Source organism: Zootoca vivipara, chromosome 9 (genome assembly GCF_965207765.1).
Source record: "Zootoca vivipara chromosome 9, rZooViv2.hap1.1, whole genome shotgun sequence".
Lineage (NCBI taxonomy): Eukaryota > Metazoa > Chordata > Lepidosauria > Squamata > Lacertidae > Zootoca > Zootoca vivipara.
The window spans coordinates 67668699-67694674 of NC_142592.1; the positions used below are offsets into that span (position 1 = coordinate 67668699).

Consider the following 25976-nt stretch of genomic DNA (forward strand, 5'->3'; position numbering starts at 1 on the left):
GAACTTTCGCCTGGAGAAATGGTTATGTGGGCTTAATTTAAAAAGCCAGGCCCTGGGGGGAACCGGGGGCTCGAACCCTAGACGGGCAGAGTCGGCAGGCCTAATAACGCGACGAGCCGCCTCGCAGCTTCTTCTTCGCCTCAGCTGACCGACTTCGCCTCAGGCCCGGCGGACTACAGCTCCCGGCATGCCTAGCGGCGAGGGAGGCCGGCGAGCGGGGCGGGGCCCGGCGCGTCTCGCCGCGTCACGAGGGGCCGCGTCCAATCCGGGGCGGGCTGTTCGGTGAGGTCACTGTGGGTGACGTCAGGGGTCCAGAGAGAGGCTTCGGCAGAGCCGAGGCAGCGGCCGGAGCAGGAGCAGCAATCCGGGAGCGGGAGGGCGCAGGAAGCTGTGAGGGGGGTCAGGAAGCTGAGGCTGAGGAGAGACACGGAGGAGGGGGGAAGCCCGCGGGGCAGGAAGAGCCGGCTCGTGAAGGGAGGGACGGCGGAGGCGAAGGGCTCGGGTGGGGGGGGGAGAGAGGCCTCCGCGCAGGCGCAGAGCGGGGCTTGGACCCCCACCTCCTGAAGCGCCCCCCCACCTCTCCCAGCGGAAAGGGGTCCTGACAGGACAAGAGAGGCAGCTCGAGACTCCGCCCGGGAGGGGCCGCCGGCCGGGGGGCCACCATGTCCTCCCCCAGCCCGGGCAAGAGGCGGATGGACACCGACGTGGTCAAGCTGTATCCTTACCTGGAATGTGGAGAGTGGGTTTTTTTTGTGAGGTGGGGGGGGCAAAGGCAGGTAAAATGGGGGACAGCCCCCTCATTCTGAAGTGTATTGGGGAGCAGTAAGACGTACACAGACACCCCCCACACACAACACAGTTGAGGGGCAGTTAGTGAGAGGCAGGAATAAGGAGATAAATGAAGACTTTGTTGGAATGATTGGGGGGCAGGAAGAGAGAGTGTGCCCCCCTCAAAAAAACTGGACTGGGTGTCTTAAATAGAACTTCATATTGGTGGGTGGGGGTCTAGAGAATAGGTTTCCTTCCTCCACAACACCAAGGAATGCTGGGGTGAAAGCAGATACTTTTGTGGGGGGTGGGGGGGCAGTGCCCTCCACTTGCTGAAAATGAATGCCTATTCCATTGCAGAGAATAGAGGAACAAATATTATTTCTGTTCTGCTTTCCCTGCCTCCAGTTCCAGGTGAGGGGCACAGAATCACAGACCCTTTAGAACTGAGGAGTGTACAAAGGCTTTCCTGGAATATATGGGTTTGGGAGAAAAAGCCCTTCTCTCTCCTTTTCACCAGCAGGAGAATAGAATTATTCTCACCACCAAAGCAGCCTTCTGCAGAGTGTAGGTTGAAGAGTAAAATGTTTAGAATAGGGTTGGAGAGTGAGGGCACCCCAATAATCTTAGGGGAGGGGAAGAGACTTGCAACTCCTGGAGAGTAGTAAATTTTAGCAGCTCCAGGTGATTTTGTTGTTGTTCTTGTTGGGCTCTAGGAAATTGGGGGGGGGAGGAGAGAGATGAGGCACCCCAGGTATAGACAGAGCAAAATATTTTCTTCTCTCACCCCCCAAACCCCAACAATGCCATCATACCATTGAAGGGATATCTCATTTATAGGTAAAACGAGAGAGGCCTTCAGACACCCCTCTTTGAGAAATGAGAACACAGTTGGGGACTTTTCATTCTAGTATTTTTTGTGGGGAGATCAGGAACTCACTTTCTACCCTCCTCTTCCTTGCCCCCAAATATATAGACCTCTTCAAATCCGTTCTTTCTTCTCTCACCCCAAGAAACTGGTTCTTTTGGTGGATGGTGGGGGCTGTTCTCTGGTCTGTAGAGGCCTGTGTCTAAAGCCAGACTCTCTTGAGGTGATCAGGGCCCCTTGTTGCCTTCGATAAATAAATCCCCTTTGTCTTGGAGAGGAATCCCAAAATATTTTCATAGGGAAGCAATATAGGCAGTTGGGGGGGAGGGGGAAGCACTTATTCTCTGTCTGCCTCACTAATGATTGTGACCAGAGTCAGTGCTCCCCTTCAGGTATTGTGACAATGCTTGAATAATAATACAACTCCCCCTACACACACTGATTCAGATGTGCTCTCTTTCCCCTCCCCAACCAGAATTATTACATGCTTTGTGGGGTGGGGGGCAATGGGCCAGATTTAGCTGAGGAGAGGAGGGTAGTTGTTGACAGTTAGCAATCCAGTGATCAGCTTCTGGTGGTGTGTTACTATTTACTCAATCCAGTTTTAGTCTGCTGTTCGGGAAGCTTCTGATGGCAGCTGGGGGGGGGCAGTTAATACGGGTGGGAGCACCTGGAGAACAAACAACATTGAAGTACTGTAGTAATAGTAGAGAAAAATAATCGAAATGCTGTGGAAATCCATCACCCATTTTTCCTTTTTTGTGCTGCTGGTTTTGTTTATGTAACACTTCAGTTCAGTGAAGATTTTCCTTTATCCCTTCGCAAAGGATCTGTTTTTGTTTTACAAATTATGTTTTGTTCTTGCCTCTCGGTAGAATGTTACCTTGTCCTTGTGTGCATATGTGAAGATTGTGAAGCTTCTGAAATAGTGCGGTGAATTTGCGTATAGAATAGGTTTATTAATAGTTCTGTTTATCAGGTGGTGGGGAGGGAAGGAAAGATGGGTTGGCGTTGACATAGCCAACTGAAATGCATTCAGATATGTTTATTGAATGTGTTAACCTCCCCCAGGAGAATTTAATCGGGAAGGAATTAACTATGTAGAAGGGTGAGAGGGTTACAAATAGCATTTAGTTTCCAGAGATAAACAAACTTGTTTAGATTAGGCCTGCTGGGGTGAAATTATTATAGTCAATTGTTGACGCTGCACAGCGAGTTCCCCAGTCTGTCTGTACATTTTTAAAAACACAAAGCCTGTGTTTGGTTTGATAACTGTCTATAGATTCCCCCTTTAAAACTGTTGTTTTTAATAAATAGGAAGTGGCTTGTGATTGCTGTGGAATCAAAGCTATTTTTATCCTCTGCTTCAGTTGCATATGCATGACATATCCTTCCTCGGATACCAACTTCATTTGATGGTTAATTTTTCCTGGTTTGAGGCAAGGCTAGATAGAACTCCAGCTGTTCAGTGACAAAAAAAGAGATTCTCATTATATATAAATTTTGAAAAGGCAGCCGGATTATGGAGCGATGAGGCCCACTGTGACCTCCTAGTGTATCCTTTTTCTTTTTTGCCTCCCCCACCCCCACTTTCTGTTCACTTGGTAGCTGGCATGTTGAAAGATCATAGCATTTTAGGAGACAAAGAGCAGGGTTTGTTATTCTCTTTTTTTAAAAAAAAAAGATTTCATTTGGCTTATTGGTACTGTGGTTGCTGTTTAATTTGATGGTGGATAGGAGAAAAGCGAATAGCCTGGCATTCCTCTCCGGTTCATGGTTAGCTGCTGATCTTTCTGTTTGACAAAAGAAGCAAACTAAACAGCTAAAAAAAGACCTCAAACCAGAGTTCTTATTACCATTCCTGGCATTTTTAAGCAATGTGGACCAGTTTGTCCTGTGAGTGTGATGGACAAATAGGTCTTTTTGTTTTCAGTGGCTTTCCTGGCCCACTTTGGCATCTGTACAGTCAGTGTTTGGGTATGCAGGCCACAGCAACTGTGACCCAGCCTAGTCCTCACTGTTTACTTGGAAGTCGTCTTGCTTTCATTGGGGGATTGGCTCCCAAGTCATTTTTGTGCTTAGCAGAGCAGCCTTAATTTATGTATGAAGTTTGCTCACTGGAATCTAGAGGTGGAGGGGAGCCCAGCACACCTTCTGGTGGCTTCCAGTAGAAGAGATGCCTCTTTCCTCAACTTGTGTACCTTGTACGCTGCCGCTACTTGTAGGACAGCCTCTTCTGCTTTCAAAGTACCTCTTTGCCTCTCATCTTGATTTGCAGCCTCTGCCTAACTTTGGGATATAGGGTGGGGAGCGAAGGCATGGCCCCACAGAAAGTGTCTGGAGCTAGCTGTCGACTTAACTGCTCTGACAGGTTTGGTGGAGTGGTGGTGCTGCTGCTGTCATTCCCCCACCCCTGTTTTGGCCTTGTGTACTCACATCTGTGCAACCCAAAGAGGGAGAGGTTGGTTGGCCAATGTCCTGTATTACATGGGTGAGTTGTTAGCATGCCTAGCTAAAAAGAAATGAACCTCCTCTTGGTAATTGCATGACGGTGATCTGAAACTCTGAGTCATTCGGTTGCTTTTTTGGACGCTTCTCTAAACATTGTGCAAACCTTGAAAGAAATGAGAAGCTTGTGTGTGTTGCATTTTAACCTTGTGGGGGGAATCGCAGCTCCAGCCTTTTTTTTTGTTTTGCTGCCTTGTTGTTGAGTTTCTTTCTTGCATTGCAGAGTTACTAATAGAATGTGTTGGGGGGTTTTATATAAAAAAACAACAACTCTCAACACCTTTCTAGTCCTGGCTAGAGTGCCTTTAATAAATCACCAAGAACTGGCATCAATGGCCTTAGTGTGTGATCTTTTTCAGTTCCAAATCTGGAGGGATCCCTCTCTCCTCCTTCTAGCACCCCTTCTATTTTTTTTTAATGGTTCTTTGCTTCCCTTCTTGCTCCGGAAGAACCCAGGGACTGCTTGTTTTGGAAAAGTGTTTGCAGGCAAAAGGCCTCCGGACAGAGCCTGCGAGCCAGCCGATTGGCTGTTCTGTTACTACCCGGAAACTGAGGCTTGGGCGGAGCAACCCAAACAGCTGATGGAGTGTGTGACAAGAGTGTGTTTATATTCAGGAGCGTGGGGGCTGGGAAGGGGGAGGCCTGGGCTGGAAGGCTTTGGAGAGGAGAGGAGAGAGCAGGACAATCTGTGCAGGGTCAAGGGGTTGCTTGGCGCAGGAAAGGAAGAAAAGTGTCCTGCAAGCAAAAGGAGGTCGCTGTTAATCCAAACTCTTGTTAATCCAAGGGACAAGACTGGCTGCCTGGGGTGGGACAGGGTTTGGTTTCCCCACCACCCCCAAGTTTGCAGTAATTTTTGAGGCAGTCTAAAGTTTGGGCTGAATGAGAGTTCAGCAGTTTACTCCTAGCAATCTAAAATACCTCTGGGTCACGGAGTAGTGTGCCTTTAACTTCCCCAGTCTGAACCAGCACCAAGACATGGTTTATTTAGTTTGTTTTTGTGCTTCTCCTGGTGGCTCAGGCTGGTCTTTAAATATATACTGTATAAATATATATATATTGGGCCTCATTGACTCCGTCACTTGCAGAGGGATCAAAACTGTATAAACAGTTCCACAACAAATGGGAAGGTGGTGCAAGATACTGGATTTGTTTTTGCGAGCTTGAAAATGGGGGAACCTAGCGTGATGCTAAGCCTGCCTTGGAATAGGGCTAGCGCTTCTGTGGCAAAGAAGCCATGCCACGTGTGATGAAATGGAGAGGTGTGGAAGTAACTCCACACTCTTGAACTGGCCTTGGATATGGAAATGGGGAGGGGAGCTCACATTGGCAGCTGGGAATGTATCACTGCTTGCAGAATTATGCTGCGTTGGCTATAGGGAACCAAATTCCAGAAGAGTGGCCATGTCAAAACCTATGAATAGAGAGATTGGGTGTGGATTATGGGAGCTGGAGACTCATGTCTCATCTCTGGGGTAGTTTTGGACAAGACACAGTTTCTTGGTCTTGGTAACCCTCCCTGTGAGAGCGAACACACAGTTTTTGCAAGGGCAGACAGTTAAAAGGTTGAAATGTGCTCTGGGAATCTAAAAGATTGAATAAATTACTAGCAGTGAATCCAAAAGGCTGTATGAATTATTGGTAGTTAATACTGAATACTGAACTGCAACTAGAGGTCTTTCTGCCATGAAATCTGTATTACGTCTGGGTGCACCTGTGGCAATCTCCAATTCTAGCAGAATTCCCTCAGATCCTTCGCTGCAGCTTCCCCAACGTCAGCACTATGTCCAGATAAAATACCTACAGCCTTGAAAAGAGAACACAGGAAACACAACACCCCATAAATTGTGTGCTTGTGTTGAGCTTGGGTGGACTAGGGAAACCTGAATTCAGACTTTGTGTATGCCACAGACTTGCTTGATAACCGTGGGCAAGTTTTTTAGCTGCCTTAAGTTTCCTGTAATCTAAAACGTTGGTACTAATTTCACTTGGCATTTATACATTTGCGGCAGGTCAGCGTGTTGGATAAACTATAATATATACTTAAAACACAGTTTATGGTTGTGCAGCCTAATCCTTTGCTTCTCTGCTTGGAAGTATCTTGCTCAGTTAGGAACAGAGGAAGCTCCCTTCCCCCTTCAGTGGACTTACTTCTAAGGAAGCGTGTGTGAAATATTTTGGGTGGAGTGGATGGCCTGTCATATCTGAACTTCACACTTCCCTAATACAATGAGGCCTGGTTCTCTCTGAGGTGCTAAAATGTGTCTGAGTGGTATACTTCAGACCAGAAATGGGGGCTCACGTGGTTTGATGCTGCTTGGTACAAACAAAAACCTCTTCACATAGAAAACTACTGTTTGGGGGGAGAAGGTAGACTACAGTTCTTCTACCTGATATGCTCGTTTCTTTGTGAAGGGAATCTCTTGAACAGAGAGTCGTTCAGTCACATGAGTCCCCATCTGAACTGGTACGAGATGCAACCCAGCCGCATGTTTATTGTCCTGGTGAGAACCTAGGCTAGGCTCCAGCATGAACACTGCTGCATTGCCCAGGTTTGTCACATTCATCTCTTACCTTTCCTCCAAGGAGCTCAAGGCATACAAGATCTTCCTCATTTTATCCTTGCAAATGGAGATAGGTTAAGCTGAAAGATGGTGACCAAGCTATGCCAGATCTCGCTGGTCCCAGTCTATGACACTAAAATTGGGACCCATATTAACTGAAGCAAAATCTTTTTTGCGTATTCATTTTTAACCCTTGATGGATTATATATAGGATGAATATAATATATAACACACACACCCCAAATCCCATACCTGCTTAGCCCCTGCATTTAACAGCTCTTAAATTCCTGCCCAGACAACAAGGTCTTCAGTATGTACAGACTTCGATTCGTTTTGGCTTTCAAAGCTCTCCGGGTACATCCATGGCATTTAAAGCAAATAAACTGTCTGGCTTCAAAGGCAGGGTTATGCCGAAGTTTTCATATGAACAAAGAAGCCATGGAACAGGAAGCAGTTTACTGAAAAAATAACTTATCCTAGTTGTTACAAGGTAGTCTGCTCTGGAAATCTCCTGATTCAGAATGCAAAGTTACAAACCTGGTGGAATGCTTGTTGTTGTGTTTGGTCTCCTTTTTTGAACAGATGCAAAGCTGGGGGAAGGAAAGATTGGGGGGTGGGGAGTCATATGTGTGAAACATCCTTTGAAGGCTTCGTCACAGTTGAGGTGTTCAGAATTAATGTTCAGATTCCCCCCACCTCCCACCCTGTGTGGTGCTATAGTTGATTGTGGTGACACAAGATACCCCTCTTAACTCACAGTTTGAGTGAGTCACACTTTGCAATACGGTCTTTATTTTTATGTTTTTCAGGAAAATAACCATGTCACTCTGTAGCTGCAGAAAACCCCAAAGTATTCAGAATGCTGGTTATGAATACCTTCCATAAACACTGGAGCCTCCATATCTCATTTTGAAAATACCGATGTTTAAATGAACTGCAATTTGCATAGGTTATATATACAGGGCTACCAGGCAATTTTAAAAGCTTATAGTTTGTTTCATGGAACAGCCCAAGTAAGGCTTTGTTTTGGTATTTTTAATTTAAGTCATTTAAATCCAGCTTTCTTGGCCAGACACAGGCACATCACATATAATGTGGCAAATCTTAACTGTATTATCTGAGTAGTTGTTTACAACAATATCATAAGCATTGAACACCATTTCACAGAGGGACAGCTGTGATTAAAAATTCATATTTTTAATCTGCAATTAATGAGTTGCCTGAGCATGTTGATTAATTGCTTATGTGATATCCGCTGTGCATAAATGATAGTTTTCCAGGATCTTACCTTGTTGCTTTCAGAAATAAACTTACTAGGCTGTGCTGAGTTCCTTGCTTGTGTGGAAGGCACAAGGCTTTGATTTTAAATTCACTGTCTCATTGTTGCTTTGTCAGTTTGATTGCATAGCCCATTGAAGCTTAGTCTTGTAACACAGACTTGAAAGAGTGCTGCATCTACTTATAATATCATTAAAATGGTTATGTGGTGCTGGAGCTGCCTAATATGAATTGGCTTAGAACAGCTTGCAATACAAGGCCTTAGCAAGCTTTTCATTCTGGTCTGTCTTATAATAAGGGCTTGTTTGTGTGGATTCAACTTAATTAACCAGTGGAGCTGAAAGCAAGAATTGAGTTAGTGCAATTAATGCGTTAAGCAGATTTCAGAGATATGAAATATGTTTTAAACAACAACAACAAAACAGTTGGAATTGAAGGGTCTCTAGCTAAGACGTTGCTCACCGAAACAATTGCACAGCTCAAGTTGAACAGTGTTTGCTGTGAACCACCCTGAGATCTACAGACGAAAGGCAGTATACAAATTTAATAAATAACAATAATAATCATAATAACAAGTAATTGCAGATTGGACTCAAAATACATGACCACTAATATCCTAATATTCTTTCTAGTGGATGGGTTGAAAGCTGGCTTGGCTGGCCACACAGTATTTATATCCTGTTGTCTTATTATTATGCATTAAGAATTAACATGTCAGGTCTAACCACTCACCGACTTGTGGGCAGATGATGACTTTGAGAGGCTCACATGCAAGATGTGGCAGCATCAGACTCCTGTCTCTTGGTAAGCAGAGATGTAAAGAACGCCTGCCCTTTTCTGTCCGCATTTACTGGGGCCAGAAACACTCTGTAGATCCATCCTGGATGTTTTCTCTTCTAAGCAAGTGATAGTCAGGCTTGTTCCAAGGAACGATTGGGAAGCTTGTTGGGGGCGTGTTAGCAAGGTCACTTAAGTCAGGAAGCTTCTCCGAAAGAGAGACTTGTTGCCCATGCAGTGCCCTATTGCCGGTGAGCTAGAATTTGGATTATTCCGCGATGTAGCCATTCCTTTATCAAACTGAGGACGAGGGTGAATCCCTGGGGGAAGGGAGTTGTTCCATTCTGCAGTGCTCACAAACATGGTCATGGCCATTGGGGACAGGACAGATTCCTGGTGAAAGTCTGAATAACGCTGTGGATTGCCCTGGGTGCCACAGAGAAGTGAGTAGTGCTGATAAGAACAAGCAGGAAAGTTTGGACTCGTGGCTTAGCCAGAGAGCAGTGGGTGAAGTGGAGATCGATGCCGCTTTAGCGTGTTCTGGTATTACCTGTATGGCTCCTGAAAACTAGGAAAGACCGAACTGGAATTAAATAGCTTGGAATGGAGACAGTTAAGCCCAAGTCTCATTGATTAAACAGATCAATTGCCTTACCATTAAAAAATAAATCAATCAATTACACATTTTTTAAAAGCATAGGTGTTTGTACTGGTCAGACCCCTTATACAGTACCAGTTATGCTCTGGTTACGATGCGAGATCTGCCTCTAAGCTTGTAAAGCAGTGGAACCCAAACTTTTTTAGAGAGGGCCAGATTTGATGAAGTGAACATGCATGAGGGCCGACCAAAGTTGTTGAGCTTTTTAAAGGATTTTACCCCAGGACATAGACTGCCATGGTTTGCCAGAAGCGGCTTTGTCATGCTGGCCACATGACCTGGAAGCTATACGTCGGCACCCTCGGCCAATAATGCGAGATGAGCGCGCAACCCCAGAGTCGGTCACGACTGGACCTAATGGTCAGGGGTCCCTTTACCTTTACCTTACCCCAGGACATAGACTGCCATGGGGTCCGGGCTGGATTAGGCCCCCAAAACGGACTTTGGACATGCCTGTTGTAAAGCATTTGAAGTTGGCTGTGTCGATGACTTTGCAGCTCAAACTGCCCTCTCCTGATGGACCTAGTGATTTGGGGAGCCGCTGTTCCTTAAGAGGGCACTCGCTACCTTGCCTGTGTGTAAACACAAGTTGTTCTGGAGCAGTAGTGGGAATTACAAAAAAAAACAGTTTAATACTAGTTAGATGACCCGCTATGTGGAGGCATTTGTCTCGCATCTCCTTAGGGTCTCTGGATTGTGTTTCATTGCCTGTGAAATTTCAGAGATAACATCCTCTTTAAGTTCTGGGACCTGATTGCAAAGCTTGGAGGCTTGGCTTCTGTTATTGCTAATGTAGCTGTGTTAAGGTGGGGAGAAATGGGGGTGGGTGGGTGAGAGAAGAGAGGGGGAAATAGCTGAGCTCTCACTAAAGAGAGACTCCTGAAAGGCCTATTCATGAAAGTGAGGCCTTGAAGTTTTCTGTGTCCTTGCCCTGTTGCTATTATGGTGGCTTTTCCCATGCCTCGCATAATGATGCTGGAGTGGTTTTGCTAAGACGCTCTCTTGCTCTCAGGCTGCAGATGTCAAACTGCTTTGCCAGCCCCAGCGCCAATAGTTGGGGCACAGTCACAGTGTGGTGACCTTTGGTCAACAATATGGGAAGGTTTTTGAAGCACTAGAGGGTTTTTAGGGGGGAGAGATTTCTAGAAAATAGTAGTTTAGACTCCCATCATTGTGGGTACCCAAGTAAGATAGGGCTGCATCTGCCAGAGCTTATAAGCTGAACCATTGTTCTACCAGTGGTAATTGGGGGGCCTCAAGTTGATCATTAATCTGAAGGCCCGGGTGCCAGAACAGCACTTTTTTCAAGAGCTGTGTGCCCTTGGCTCTCATTAATTGGGGTGGGGGTGGGAGGACTCTAGGCAGGGCTGTGCCCACAGCAGATCTTAATGTGATATTGTCACAGTTGATCTAGAGAACAAGGGAGCAATAACAAGGTGAAATGAAATTGCATTTGTATGTGTGTGTCGTTTTTAAATGGTCCTGTTTGGGAGTGTGCAGGTTTTCAAGCTATGTACATATTTTGTTCATCAGGCGAGATCGAAAGATGGTGACTGCTTAACTAAAACGTGCTTCTCGTGTTGCTAGAGATACTAATATACCGTATTGGCCGGATATAAGCCGCACTCCCCCCCCCCCCAATTCTGACAGTGAAAAGTTAAAGTGCGGCTTATATTTGGGACCTTACGCTGCCGGGAAATGCACACTTTTGAAAATTGCCACCTTGTAGCTCTGTGGCCCTTATTTCCTACTGAACAAGACAATTATTACTGCTGCCTTCTATTTACTTATTTTTTTTATGCCACCCTTTATCCATATATCTCAGGCCAGTTCACAGTATAAAAATACAAGACAAAAGCACAAAACACCATACAATAAAAACAAGAACCATCCCTCTCCAAGCCCAGTAACTCCTCCCCAACCCCCATGTTTGCAATTTGCAGTCTTTTATTGCACCTTCTCAATAACTCTGTGAGGCTGCCCATGATAGACTGGGGGGTGCAGGCGTGTCAGAGGTGGGACTTAGTTAATCTTCCTGGACTTCCAGATGAAAGTCCACTTAGTTCAGCATCCTACCTCTGGTATAGCTAGCCAGTTACTCCTGGGAAGCTCACATGCAGGCCATGTTTGAGTAACCACTTCTTGTTCTTTCCAAACATTGTGAAATTGAGAGGGCACATACCCTACATATGGGTGCCCCATTTATAGCTATCGTTTTTTTGGGGGGGTTATATTGATCATAGCCATGCTTTGATTTAATTTTTTTTAAAAAAAAAATTCCGAACTTGAAAGCCCAGGTCTCTCAGGTTCAAGTCTGTCTCTGTATCCACTGGACTAGATTGGCTGAATGACTCAGAAGCCCTCCAGCTGATTTCTTTTCCTGACCTGGCTTCATTTCCATTCATCTTTGCAAAACCAATGGAAACTGGCAATTGGAGGAGGGGCTTTCCTGATATCGAAACGGGAGGCTCTGGGCTGGCCGTGGGGCAGTGGCTGCCTGTTGCTAAGTAACTACATTCTTTGCACCTGTTAATCTTTGTGCTCTCCTGAATTCGCGCTTGACCACACGTCATAATTAAAGGGGACTTAAACAAAAGGCGTCCCATGTTTGCAACTTGTACACAGGGCAACCAGTGAAGCCCTTTTGAACCTACCCAGTGGGTTTTCCCTTTCTGGGGAATGAAGAGGTATATCTGAGAATGTGGGGTGAGAAGGGGAGAAATGGCTTGGAACCGAGTAGGCTGTTTTCTCTCTTATTTTCCTGGACCTCTGCCCATTCTCTTGGCAAGAAAGATGAAAAGGCACTGTTTACTGAATTGCTTGTGAAGACTGGATATGGCTTTACAGCTGTGTGTGTGTGTGTGTGTGTGTGTGTGTGTGTGTGTAGGTATTTTACCAGGACAATACCTTTTTAGTGTGTGCGCAACCCCCCTGCTGCTATTGTTTCTTGTTTTCTTGTGGACTCTCGGTATACATCAAGGACACAAAGCACTCACTGGGTGTCTCCCGTGTGCGCAACTAATTCTTTCCTTTTTACGGCTTCTGTTTGGTCATTTGACTGATCCTAGCAGAGTACTGTACTTGAAATCAGAAAATGCTCAGGGTGATGGTCTTCTGCCATGTGCCTCTGGGAACCTGTCCCACAGACAAATAGATCAAAGTCAGATTAATTTGTGTCCGAACAGCTATTGATATCACCAGTCACTTGTGTTTTTGGCTGAGGTGGTGAGTCCCAGTGTGCCTTCTGTGCAACTTGCACTTTTTTTAGCCTATATGTTTTTGCCTATATGTAGAGCAATAGGTCTAGGATCTCTCGAGTGGATCACAGAACTGCAGCTCTAGAAGGATCACTTAGTCCACTCCCACCCCTTGCAGAAAGGTATCTAACGCAACCTTACAGCAAAAATAATCAAAGGCAGCCATCTTGGTCCATCAAATAAAAACCCAAAACCCAGACAATATCTTTATTAAGACAAAGCAAAATTTCACAACACTGTGGAAAACTTTTGAGTTCTTTAGAGCTCAAGATAACAGGCAAGATAACCTCATGGCTACAACATGCAGCTTAACATTTCATACTTTCTATAAAATTTCCATTTCCACTCATTTCCTGCATTGTGTAACATCTTGGCTTCAGCCTACCTACTACACAAACCAAATTCATTCCTGGTTTTGTTAAATGAAAGGCTGCTGTGTTTGTCTTCTTCACCACTGTGTCTGCCCAGGAACCTGTGCTTCTCATTTATAGTTTGGAACAGATCCAGGTTACTAGCAAGGTGTTGTGCTATCACAAGCAGGGAGCAGCCATTGCTTCCTTACCCCAGAATCCTTGGTGCAGCACCTGAGAGGGACGTGTTATCCCAAAACCTCCATCTTTGAACTGAGTCTGCAGCCTGAGCTCATGGCTACAGCACCCGTCATAATTTCTGTACTTGTTCTATTTTTCCCCCCCATCAATCCCCTGCTTTTTGTAACTGGCACTGCCTGATGCAGAGTGCTGGAGAACCTGAAAGCTTGCCATGGATTTGTGACATTTTGGTTGATCCACGGATGCTTTAGTTGAGATTCCTGCATTGCAGGGGGTTGTACTAGGTGACCCTTGGGGTCCCTTTCAACTCTACAATTCTTTGATTCCATGATATAGGTATTTTCCCAGGTGTGGAATTCAGAATTCCAGCAAGACACCCAGTTCTCTAGGTAAGTGCGAAAAAGGTTCATTTTTTAAAAGTCAAAGGTATGCTCGAATTGTACAGTGGTACCTCTGTTTATGAACACAATTGGTTCCAGAAGTCTGTTCATAAACTGAAGCGTTCATAAACTGAAGCGAACTCTCCCATTGAAAGTAATGGAAAGTGGATTAATCCGTTCCAGACGGGTCCGTGGAGTACTCAACCTGAAGTGTACTTAACCCGAAGCATGGGTGTTATTGGTTCCGGAAGTCTGTTGATAAACTGAAGCGTTCATAAACTGAAGCAAACCTTCCCATTGAAAGTAATGGAAAGTGAATTAATCCGTTCCAGATGGGTCCACGGCGTTCGTAAACTGAAAATTCATAAACCGAGGTGTTCATAAACCGAGGTTCCACTGTATTTATATTCCATTCCTTCTCTGTGGAGCTCGGAGCAGCTTCCCCGAAGCCTCTAGCAGCCTATTTGCAAAGGAAAATATGCCCCCGTTTTCTTCTGACTTTTGCTTGTGGAATCAATTTAAATCGCAGAACTGTCATGAATTGGGAGCAAGTGCATAAACACTTGTGAGTTTGGTGCTTGGCTTGTGACTGAACAGGGCCTTTAGCTACTTCAAAATGCTGCTGGAATGTTTTAATGAAGTAGGTGCAGAGGTTGTAAGAAAATGCCCTCTTTCTGAGTCTCGTAAAGATTCGGGGAGCATCGGAAATCGGACAAACAGCTTCATTGAGCCTGGCCTCGTTCCAGAAGAAGTTGTTTAATTAATTTTAATAATTTCATCTGTTTTTAACTGCTACTAGTTAGAAAGGGTCACGCGACCTGAAAATCATTGAAGTACCAAGGAGTTATTATGATGCGGACATTGACTTGCTTAATTATTGCTTCCTATCAGAAGGTCGGCGGTTCGAATCCCTATGACAGGGTGAGCTCCCATTGTTCTGTCCCAGCTCCTGCCAACCTAGCAGTTCGAAAGCACGTCAAAGTGCAAGTAGATAAATAGGAACCGCTCCAGCGGGAAGGTAAACGGCGTTTCTGTGTGCTGCTCTGGTTTGCCAGAAGCGGCTTTGTCATGCTGGCCATGTGACCCGGAAGCTGTACGCCGGCTCCCTCGGCCAATAATGCGAGATGAGCGCCGCAATCCCAGAGTCGTTCACGACTGGACCTAATGGTCAGGGGTCCCTTTACCTTTTATCTGTGTTTGTATGACAGGTGTCCAGCAGTCGTCTCCCATTCAAGCCTTGATCAGGTCAACACCTGCTTAGCTTCAACAGTGATGTAGCACTAAGATGTGCTCAGTCAGTGTGGCTCTTTCATTTGCTTTGCAAACAAGGGGGAATTTAATTGGAAATGCTCTAAGCTGAGGTGGAAGTAGGAAGAATTGTGAGGTGCTACTAGTCATCATTAATTGCAGGACTTCTGCGGTGCACATTTGCTTTGCAGTCTTCATTTTGTGGGCCTTTGCAATGACTCTCTGAAGTACGTCAGTGCTCCCATTATACAGACTGTGCACTGAGGCACAAAGAGTGCCTAGTCCAAGGCCACACAAGGAGGCCATAGTCTGCAGGTGCAAACCTCCAATATTCTGGGAAAGTTTATCCTCCGATGAATTGGAAAAGAGAAGTATGCAAACTCACCCTCTAGCTGCATGAGCACATCCCACGCTGTTTATGCCAGGCCAGGAATGCAGGTGACATATTTGCAGACTGAGTCTCAAAGAACGCTCATTCGGCCTAGCTTATTTCCAGTGTGAGTGACAGCTTGGGAACGGCCTTTTCTAAACAATTTGTCTTACCTGTTCTATTGTAACTTCTTTATTTCTTAGGCAGTGCTTAGTGTTGCAGTAATCTTATGTAGACCACTTTGTGAGGTCTGCCTGAAAAGTGGTATATAAATTAAATAGAACAGAATAAAACCCATATACCAGGGGTCAGCAACCTTTTTCAGCCGTGGGCCCGTCCACCGTCCCTCAGACCATGTGGTGGGTGGGTGGGTGGGGAATAATGAACGAATTCCTATGCACCACAAATAACCCAAAGATGCATTTTAAATAAAAGTACACATTCTACACATGTAAAAACACCAGGCAGGCCCCACAAATAACCCAGAGGTACATTTTAAATAAAAGGACACATTCTACTTATGTAAAAACATGCTGATTTCCTGGACTGTCCGCGGGCCGGATTGAGAAGGCGATTGGGCCCACGGACCTTAGGTTGCCTACCCCTGCCATATATACTTGGAAGAAGAGCGGAGTATAAATGCAACTGAGGCTTGTATGCATTCTATGGATTACCCATGAATTTTGGAGCTAATGAGAGATGGATGACCATCTGTCATGGATGCTCTATTTGAGATTTCTGCTTTGCAGGAGGTTGGACTAGATGACACGTGGGGTCCCTTCCAACTCTATGATTCTATGAGGTTACGGACCCAGTGGTTCTACTCTTCCATAATAGCCAACAAATTCGCTACTGACGTGAGATTTGAACCTGGTTTAGTTCCCCACCCGCTTCCTCCTTTCCATTGTTGGCTGTTGGGATTATTACAGCTAAAACCACGACTCTTCCACAGACGCCCTCCAATCAGGTGTTTGTGGACTCCACAGATTTTTGCTCTCTTGCTCTCTTGTATTTCATTCATGACTTTCACCGCTTAACTGGTCTCCTTTTTAAATCCATGCTTGGGGAAGGTGTGGATCTGTGGGGGCGGGAATGCAATCTCCCTGACCTTTCTGAAAATCTTCAAACCTGGCCATGCCCAAGATTACACCTGCCAGGTATTGATTACATGAAGCGTCAAGGAGAGGATTAAGCCATACAATGTCTTGGCAGCCTCTTTGCTTAGCTAATGTCTTGGGCTAATGATCTGTCCAGGCCAGAGGCGCTCTCGGAATAGGCACCTCTGGGTTTGCTTCTATATTTGCATGAAAGGTTATCTGTGGAAGGGGTGGGTGGGTGGTGCAGCAGCAGGGAGCAAGTGGCGTAGGACAGCCTGTGTGACTAGGGGCAGCTCACGTAGCTATGAGAAGCTAAATGAAATGAGAGATGGCGCTGCTTTAGCTTGTCTCATTTCCAAGGAAAATGGAAACTATGGTAGCTTCAAACTTCAAATCTTGATTGAAATGCAGAATCAATTCAGACAAATGTCAAACTTTCCTACCCCCCCCAAATTTTTTTTGAAAAAAATACTTGAAAACATGCCGTATACCATAAATGCTCCATGTTTTTAACGTGCAAGTACATCTGCACCACCCAAACTAACCTGGCTACTGGAGTAGGGAACACACCATTAGATTACATTGATAGGCTCGAGCCAGAAGCCCTTTCCCCCACATTTCCTGCAAATATTTGTCAGAATTGAGCTGCATTGTTCACAGCAGTGCAGGGCCTCCCCTTCTCTAGGGGACATTTGCAGCACTCTTTGTTGTATGCTAGCATAGTGGCGAATCTAGCAGCTCGACAGCAGGTGGCCTGCCTTTCTTGGATCACATGATTCACGGTGTCCTGGCTTGAACTGACTGCAGTGCAATGGAACAGTGGTCTCAGTGGCCCGGGGAAGTATGAAATTAGGTGCCTGAACCTCGGGGGCTCCTGACACACACACACACACACACACACACACACACACACACAGTTGTGTTGCCGCTTCAGAAGATAATCTGCATCGAAAAGATAATGTTTGCTAACATACGACAAAGAACCTTTAGACTGCAGAGGGGCTTGCCATTCCACTCTTAATTATTTACTTAATCCCGTGCTGTCTGGTATGTGTGTGGCACCTAATTCCCCGCCCGCCCCCCGCCCCCGGCCGCTTGAATCCAGGACAAATCATCTGGATATCCTTGAACTGAAATGGGAGCAATTTCTTTGGATGCTTACAAGGCTTATTAAACTGCTGCTATGCTATCATCTCCTGTAGCTATTGCAGACTTAATACCGTAGGTTAGGTTGACATCCATCTGTCTCGAGAAGCAATGGAGGAGTGTGCCTTTGGGGGTGAAGTCAAATGATTGGAGAGTTGCAGCATCTGATGTGTCTGTACAGACCAATACGGAAGAGACATGTTTTTTTGCAGCTGGGGCAGATGAAGGTGTCCAGTTGTGCTGTTGCAGATGCACTATGGCATTTCTTCTTTCTGCACTCCTCCCAGCAGCCATTCCTCCTCTGGTCACTGCTGTGGATGCACGACCTGACTGACTCCAGGTATGTACTGTGGTCATGTGCCAGATGCCAGGTTCCATGTTTGGGATGAGCTGCCTGTCGAGTGCAGCCTTCTCCAACCTGGGGTTCTCCAGATGTGGCCCAAAACATCTGGAAGGCACCATGTTGTGGAGGGCTTGTTTAAGAGTCTCTGGGACCTGGTGGCCATTTGCCTGCAGGCATTGCTGCTTGTGACCTTCATCGATGTGATGTTGTGAAAAGCCAGCCTGGTGAATTTGTGTCCGCAGAAGGCTGCCCCAGTTAAACCAGATTCAGGTAGGTAGCCGTGTTGGTCTGACGCAGTAGAAATATATTTTAGAAATTAAAAAATTGTCCAGTAGCACCTTAGAGACCAACTAAGTTTGTTCTTAGTATCTTGTTCTTGGTATCTGAAGAAGTGTGCATGCTCACGAAAGCTCATACCAAGAGCAAACTTAGTTTGTCTCTAAGGTGCTACTGGACAATTTATATGTATATATATTTCCAGTTGAACCAGGCATGGAAATTCCTCTTGTTCAAGAATGCACAGAGCTGAACTCGGCTCAGGGTCGTCTTGTACCACTTTCTCAGGCTCCTTGAAAGGAAAGTCATTTGACGAGCACCAGCTTAGTGTTAACTCTGTGAAGACCCTCTTGCAAGTAATGGTAGTCGGAAGTCAGCTGCAAAACGTTCCTGAAGCGGTGGCCAAAAAACCTTCCCAACCTCTTAAATGTGCTCTCAGTGGCAAAGCCAACTTGGCCTTTCTGTAATGAGGAATGGCCGTTAATGTAGCAGCCCTTGTAGAACTTTCTAACGGTAGCCTTAGAAATATATACGTTTGTTCTTAATATTGCAGATTAGCATTTCTTTAATGGTTTATCCTCTGCAAAACCTGGGAACTGTATTTTCTTCCTCTTACCTAACTAAAGCTGCAATGTTCTGCAGCCTTTAAATTTTATAGACTGCCTTCTACAAGTTAGCTTGCAAAATGGCGTACAGATGAAAACTTAACAAATTACAAAGCTAGGCATGTGTACATAAGTGGGGCCTGCAACAAAGTGTTGCAGTTTGTCCTCCCATCCTGAAAAGAGAGCTCCTGTTCAGTGTTCCAGCAAGCACCCCCCCCCCGAGTCTCTTTTTTCTTTTCCATTTGTCACATGGCCTAGTGGGCATTATTGGTCCTCATTGTGTTGTTTGTAGCTTTGTTTGGTTTTTAGGTCCCCCTCAGGTATATTCCATGTTTTTTTTATACTTCCTCCAAGTGTTCCGACGCCTCCCTCTTGTTTATTGACAGCCCTGCCTTGGCTGCAATCCTGGAGGTACTCGCCCAGCAGAGTTTGCTATTATGAGGAGTTATAGTTATAGAGAAACACACAGAGTTAAACAGCAAAACAGCAGTGGTGGTTCCTGTTCTGCTAATTACAGCATTAAGCACCTAGGCCTGGTGAACGAAAGAACGCTTACGGCTCTGAACTTTGTCAGAGCAGTTCTGACCAAGAATGGTTGGTGCTGCTGCTGTCAGCCAGAGCGGCCTCTCCTGTCCCTGCTATGTGGTCCCTTGAGAACTTTATGCGCCAACACTGAATTTCCCTCTGTTGTCATGTAAGGAAGTTTAGCTGCAAGTATTTTTTAATGGATTGTGCTATAAAAGTCATAGTAATGTTTGGGATAAACTTAGCAGTGAGTTTGCCCTTTCTCAGTTTGGGATGAGTTCTCCCAAGAACAAGATACCTTGGGCTTAAGTCAGGTTGGGGCCGAATCCGCTCATTTTAAAGCTTGCCCCATTCTGAACTCCAGACCTTGATGTGTTCCCAGGGGTGTGTCATTTTCCAAATTATCAGGTCTGCGGCCATTTGTCCCCCATTCTCCCCCCCCCCCCCGTTTTTGCAGGCCTTCTTCCGCTTCCTTAAAACATATCTTCTCGTAGCAGCAGTTGGGAAGGGCAGCAGTGAACAGGCTGTTCCTCAAAACTTCATAAGGCCCTAAAGCCTCACTGGTATCCAGCACAAGGATCCTTGCCAATGGATACCAAGCTACAATACCAGGGTTCCTTGCTGCTGGAAAGGTAAAAGCCCCCAGTGCCGGTGCTAGGTCTTTTTGTGCCCTAGGCTAAATCACCTTCTGGCGCCCCCCCCTCGGCACATGCTTCATGATGCGTGCACAACACCGCTGACGCTGCTGCATCCCCTCCATAGGCGGGAGGGCGCTGAGCTCTCATTTTGGCTCGCGCGCCTCCCGCCTATGGAGGGAACGCTGTGAGCTCTTCAGCGGCCACGGCAGCGAGCGGTGGGCAGATGGCAGGCAGGCTCAACAGCGCCCCCTCCATTTTGGCACCCTAGGCCATGGCCTAGTTTGCCTAAATGGAGGCGCCGGCCCTGAAAGCCCCCCCCCATGGCAATGAGTTGAAAAGGAGCCAAACTTGTTTTTGAGCTGAGCTGGAATTCAATAGTGTTTTGGCTTTGGTAGCAATGTAACCTTAACGTCCCCCCCCCCCCTGGAAGCAGGGTCTGTGTTTTTGCACCTCCCCACTTCCAAAGCTATACATCAGCTTTAGATCTGGCAAATCACACGCTGTGTACGGGCAGAGGTGGGGCAGGCAGGGAAATATAAAGAGCAAGCAAGAGCACAAGTGTGTATCTGACAGCAAGAGCCGAAATCCCTATAGAAAAAGCTGTACTTGCCCCACACCCCTTCTGGCACTCGGTGTGGAACTGGCCAGGGCGGAAGGCTCTCGGCTTTCGTTTTTAAAAATAGCATGTTCCTAGAGCTCATGCTTGGGGGTCCTGTTGCAGGCGCTGCACTTCCCAATCTCTGGAAAGTCCTGTCCGCTCTCAAACCCTGTGCTGTCGGAAGGCATTGAGTATTTTCCAGTTCCCAGCACAGCTGCAAGGCTCATTGCAAAGTATCCTCCTGCGCCGGATTGTTGCGGGCAGTTGTGGCGCAGACCCTTCTGTGGGATCCCATGCCTTGCAACTGGATGCTGTGTTTTATTAGACTTGGCTTGGCAGCCAGTGTGGTGTAGTGGTTAAGAGCGGTGGACTCGTAATCTGGGGAACCGGGTTCGCGTCTCCGCTCCTCCACATGCAGCTGCTGGGTGACCTTGGGCTAGTCACACTTCTCTGAAGTCTCAGCCCCACTCACCTCACAGAGTGTTTGTTGTGGGGGAGGAAGGGAAAGGAGAATGTTAGCCACTTTGAGACTCCTTCAGAGTGATAAAGCGGGATATCAAATCCAAACAACAACTCTTCTTCTAATGCCTTCAGAGCGTGCTGAGCAGCTCTCAGGGGCAAGTCTGATTTTGACAGAACTGTAGCCTCTCCATGGGGGCTCCTTGCCCATCATTCACACAGTTTTTCTTGAGTGATGCTTGCGTAAGCTGGTCCCATTTACCGGCTTACACAGGTGTGTTGTAGAGTGTTGGACTAGGACCTGGGATGGTTCAAACCTCCACTTGGCCATGTGGCTCACTGGGAGACCTTGCGCCAGTTGCAGTTTCTCAGCCTAACCTCCCTCACAGGATTGCTGTGAAGATAAAATGGGGAGGAAGGGGGCCTGTGTCCCACCTTGAGCTCTTTGGAGGAAAGGTGGGGTATTCATGCAATAAATAAAAATACAGTGGTACCTCTACTTATGAATTTAATGCGTTCCGAACGCACATTCGTAAGTCGAAAAAAATTGTAAGTCGAATCCCTTAGGAACGCATTGGGAGAAAAAAAATCGTAATTTGAAGCAACCCTATCTAAAAATTCGTAAGTAGAAAAATCCTATCTAAACCGCATCCAAGATGGCGGACGGAGCTCCATTCGTAAGTAGAAACATTCGTAAGTAGAGTTATTCGTAAGTAGAGGTACCACTGTAAACTCTGTGTCTTATTGGCAGGCCTTTCCAGGGTATATGCAGGAGGGCAGGGAGACAAAGCATGTCCTCTGTTTCACCACTGTTGGGGAATGGATAATGTTGGGGAATCAGCCTACATTGGGAGTTTGCTGCCCAGCTATTAGAGCAGATGCTTAAAGGACATCTTGCAACTGCTTGGCCTGAGCCGTAAATGCCTACACACCTTTCCTCTTGCATTTACTGTTGTTGTTTTTTAAAAGATCAGTAGCATATTGAAAAAAATCCTTTTTTTTTGTCAACAGTTCTTCCAAAGAGGAAGGAAGGGAGGCAGTGTGATGCCAGCGTTCACTCTGACCTTGGAAGTTCAATAGCTATTCTTTTTAGGATGCTGGTCAGGAGAAGAATGTGTGTCTATGCGTGTTTTTCTCATGTTGTGCCAACTTCCTGCCTTCAAACAATGAATTCAGTCTGCTTGGCAGGTGCACTGAAGGTCCATACAATCTGGGGGGGAAGCCTACATTTTACAGTGGAACAGCTCCACAGAGGTCTTGGACAAAAGGGGATTATATCTGTCCATAGAGAATAGGCCTATCATCAACTATCAGCATGGTAACTGAATGGAGCCTCCATCTGTAGGGGATGTATACCCCTTGAATCCCAGTTGTGTAAGGGGCAAAAATGTGTGGTGTGGTTAGGCCTCCGTGCTCTGCTTGTGAGCTTCCCAGAAGCACCAAATTGGCCACTGTGGGACCCAGGTGCTCTCTCCTTCTGCTTGTTTCTTTCTGCCCCGTTCTAGCCTCATTTCTGCGCCTGTTTACATAGTTGTCCTGAGATAATGCCGCCTAAATTCTCTTCAATCTGCCTTTTTCCGTGACCAAAGGGTTATTCAAGGCCACTTCAGGCATTAATATGTTTATCAGAGCTGCTCTTCAGGTTTCCCAGGATGGCCCATTTTACGGGAGATTGCATCTACTGCTCGAAAAGCTCTGCACGCCACTCCTCATGGACCAAAGGGGGAATGAGAAGGCAGCCTTTAATTTATTGGACCTTAAAATGAGGAGCAACTGGAAGCAAACTACTTTGATCTCCTCCCTCAAATCCTTCATTTTGGAGTTTCCATTAAATATGGAGGCAGGTGATACGTTTGGAGTTGGTTTGCTAGAGCCATTTTCCCTGCCCCACTGTTGTCATAGGCTAATCAGGTTTTGCAAGCGCTTCCCCAATAGGGATTTGAAAACTTGTAAGACCTGTTTGACCAGAGACGAAAGAGATGAGTGTGCACACCATGGAAGACAGCGTCTGAAAAACACTACCTCCAAATAACTCTTTGGGGAAACAAATCATTGGCTTCCCATGATACCTTTCAGGAAGGATGAATGCATCATCCTTGCATGAGCACCTGGTGGGTTTTCGTGAAAGAACTGGGTGTTCGCCAGGGCTGCCATCTTTATCTGGAGGCGGACTCTACAGATACAGCAGTGAGCTGGAACTGCACATTTAATCCTGACTAGTAGGGGGAAAGGCTCTGAGACACTGCCTGACAGGACTTAAGAAATCTTGAAAAGCTTCTGGCAGAACAGAGAAGCAGAGCGAGCTTGTTCCCAAATGGTGTCAGCTTGGATCCAGCACCAGTGTCACCCATGGGTGGGGTGGGGAGACTCTGCTGCTACAAAACCCCACATCCTATGTGAACCCTTGTCACTGGGTAGAGGGTACCAGGGTAAAACTAGGCACGAGATGGGGGGGGCGATCTCCTGACCCTTTACCATTTGATACTGAAATAATAATTGTGGGCAGCTTCAGATGTCGTCAGAGCAGTGACGGGGGGTGGGGCAGTTTAATTCTTTCCATCTGGCCAGTTTTCTGTAGATCAAAATGGAGCTGGGTGCCTTGCACCCCACCCTCCACAGGTGGGAAAGCAGCATGGGAAGGGCAGTTTTAATTTCAAATTAAATTAAAAGATCCAATTTGCAGTCCCACCACCCCCAAGCTGCATTTCATATTTTAAAGATATTGGGGGACTGCATGCGGTACTTCAACCGTTCTTCTACTCTGGAGCAGGAAATTAGGAAGCCGCGCCTCGCAGGCTGCTTAGAAGCAGCTGCTCCCCTGCTCAGCTAGAATCTATGGGCATTTCCCGCAGGTCTCCATGGAGGGGTATTTGTGTTATTACCATTTATTAAGTTTTGTATCCCCCCCCCCTCCTTCCTCCCAAAGGAGCCCAGGGCGGCAAGAAAACAAAGCAGCGAAAACAGTACAATTAGAAATGAAAACATACTCGTGGCATTCAAAACTGTTTAAGAACATCTACAAACATGTTAAAGCAAAAGCATTCTGTTCAGAATAAGCAGCACAATATTCTGTTATAAGATGCACCAGCTGGTTAACTCGAGGTGTCCGCGGACGTTTCACAACAGCTGTCAGAACATTATCCAGCCGCCATCGGGCAGAGTTGGAGGCAAATCAACTCTGCTGCAAGAACGGGGTGGGGAGAGGGGGCGTCAAGTGAAGGTTGTCCCTGGGAACTGAGGACACTAAGCAGCACCTAAGGTTCTCTTAACATAGTGGCTAGACTGGCTTTCTCAAACCTGGGTCTCCAGCTGTTGTTGGACTACAACTCCCATCGTCCCTAGCTAACAACCAGTGGTCATGGGTGATGGGAGTTGTAGTCCAACAGGATACATTGCTTGTGGGGGTGTGGTGTAGCTTCCTATGTGGTTGAACTGGTACTGGTACTGCATCTGCCAGCCTTTTCCAACCTGCGCTTGTCCCCCAGATGTTTTGGGGGCTACATCAGTCCCAGCCAGAGCAACCAATGGAAGTTTCATCCAAAACATCTGGACGGCAGGCACCAAGTTGGGGGAGGCTGATGTAAACAGAGGAATTTGAGGACAGTGACGCTCCTGGTATTGCATTGCATACAGTAATTGGTTCCGGAAGTCCGTACTTAACCTGAAGCGTACTTAACCTGAAGTGAACTTTCCCATTGAAAGTAATAGAAAGTGGATTAATCCGTTCCAGACGGGCCCGCAGAGTACTTAAACTGAAAGTACTCAAACCGAAGCGTACTTAAACCGAGGTATGACTGATTGCTAAGAATTTCAGCGATCTCTCCTCGGCGAATGACAACGTGGCAAAAGAATGTTACTGGAGAATTCAGCATGCAGATTCAGTCTGTTTTTGTTATCTCCTACCTTGGACAAAATGTACTTTGTTTCGAGCCTGCAGAGGTTCAGCTCCCCAGCGATTACGCTCTTCCTCCCCCCCTGCTTTTCTCTCTGATGTTTCTTTTAAAAACTATTTGTGCATGCATGCGTTTGTGCCAGTTCTTTCACTACAGTCATACTTCGGGTTACAGCTGCTTCAGGTTGCGCGTTTTCAGGTTGCACACTGCGCCGAACCCGGAAGTCCCAGAACGGGTTACTTCCAGGTTTCGGCACTTGCGCATGCGCAGAATCACTAAATCGCGCTATGTGCAGAAGCGTCGAATTGTGACATGCGTGTGTGCAGATGCGGCGCTGCGGGTTGCGAACGTGTCTCCCGCACAGATCATGTGTCCACTGTATTGTGATTCTCCTACCTGCTAAGAATGGGAAAATGCCGCTGAGTTGGTCAGTTTTTCAAAAGGGAAAAGTGCCCAGAATACCCTGCTGCTCCCACTGAAGCTGTCCCTTGTCCAAGCCTATGTTGGAAGTGGGATGTTGTGTGTACACAGTTGCCCTGAGGCAATTGGTGCTGCTCTCTGGATGAGCGAGTGGCATATTACAAGGCTGAACCAACTCCCCTGGAGCTGTTGCTCAGGACCAGAGAGGTATCTCCAGGATTAGGACAACTTCAAGTCTAAATTCAGAATGGAAAACAAAAAAATTCCTTCAGTAGCACCTTAAAGACCAACTAAGTTTTTATTTTGGTATGAGCTTTCGTGTGCATGCACACTTCTTCAGATAACTTCTTCGTATCTGAAGAAGTGTGCATGCACACGAAAGCTCATACCAAAATAAAAACTTAGTTGGTCTTTAAGGTGCTACTGAAGGAATTTTTTTATTTTACTTCGATCCAGACCAACACGGCTACCTACCTGTAACCAGAATGGAAAACAGTTTGCTAAAAGCTTGCAGGAAACCCAGTCTTAATTGTGCAAATCTCCTGTTTAGTGCTTAAGATACAGTGGTATGAAATGTCTTTAATGCTGTTTGTTTTTAACCAAGCCTGGCAGAGTGAATCAACTTTGAAGCTTCCAGCACTGGACAGAGCTGAACAAATATTTCAGAATCCACTACTTTTCTTAGCAGCGAGGTATCTGGGATTTTCCCAGTTCTGGCTTTATGCCTTTAACCTGCTCTTAGGACTCTCACT

General features: G+C 46.3%; 1 protein-coding gene across 2 annotated transcripts in view; it reads left to right on the forward strand.

The window, feature by feature from the left end:
• Window positions 1-286: 286 nt before the first annotated feature.
• Window positions 287-25976, forward strand: part of UBE2H (ubiquitin conjugating enzyme E2 H) — a 55463-nt gene continuing 29773 nt past the window's right edge. The window contains exon 1 of one of the 2 annotated variants that reach the window (XM_035126686.3): window positions 287-715. In XM_035126686.3, the coding sequence (XP_034982577.1) occupies window positions 663-715 (53 nt within the window). In that variant the 5' untranslated portion in view covers window positions 287-662. Of the gene's footprint in view, window positions 716-2164; window positions 3192-25976 lie in introns of those variants that run through there. The other variant, XM_088676480.1, reaches the window with a different exon arrangement.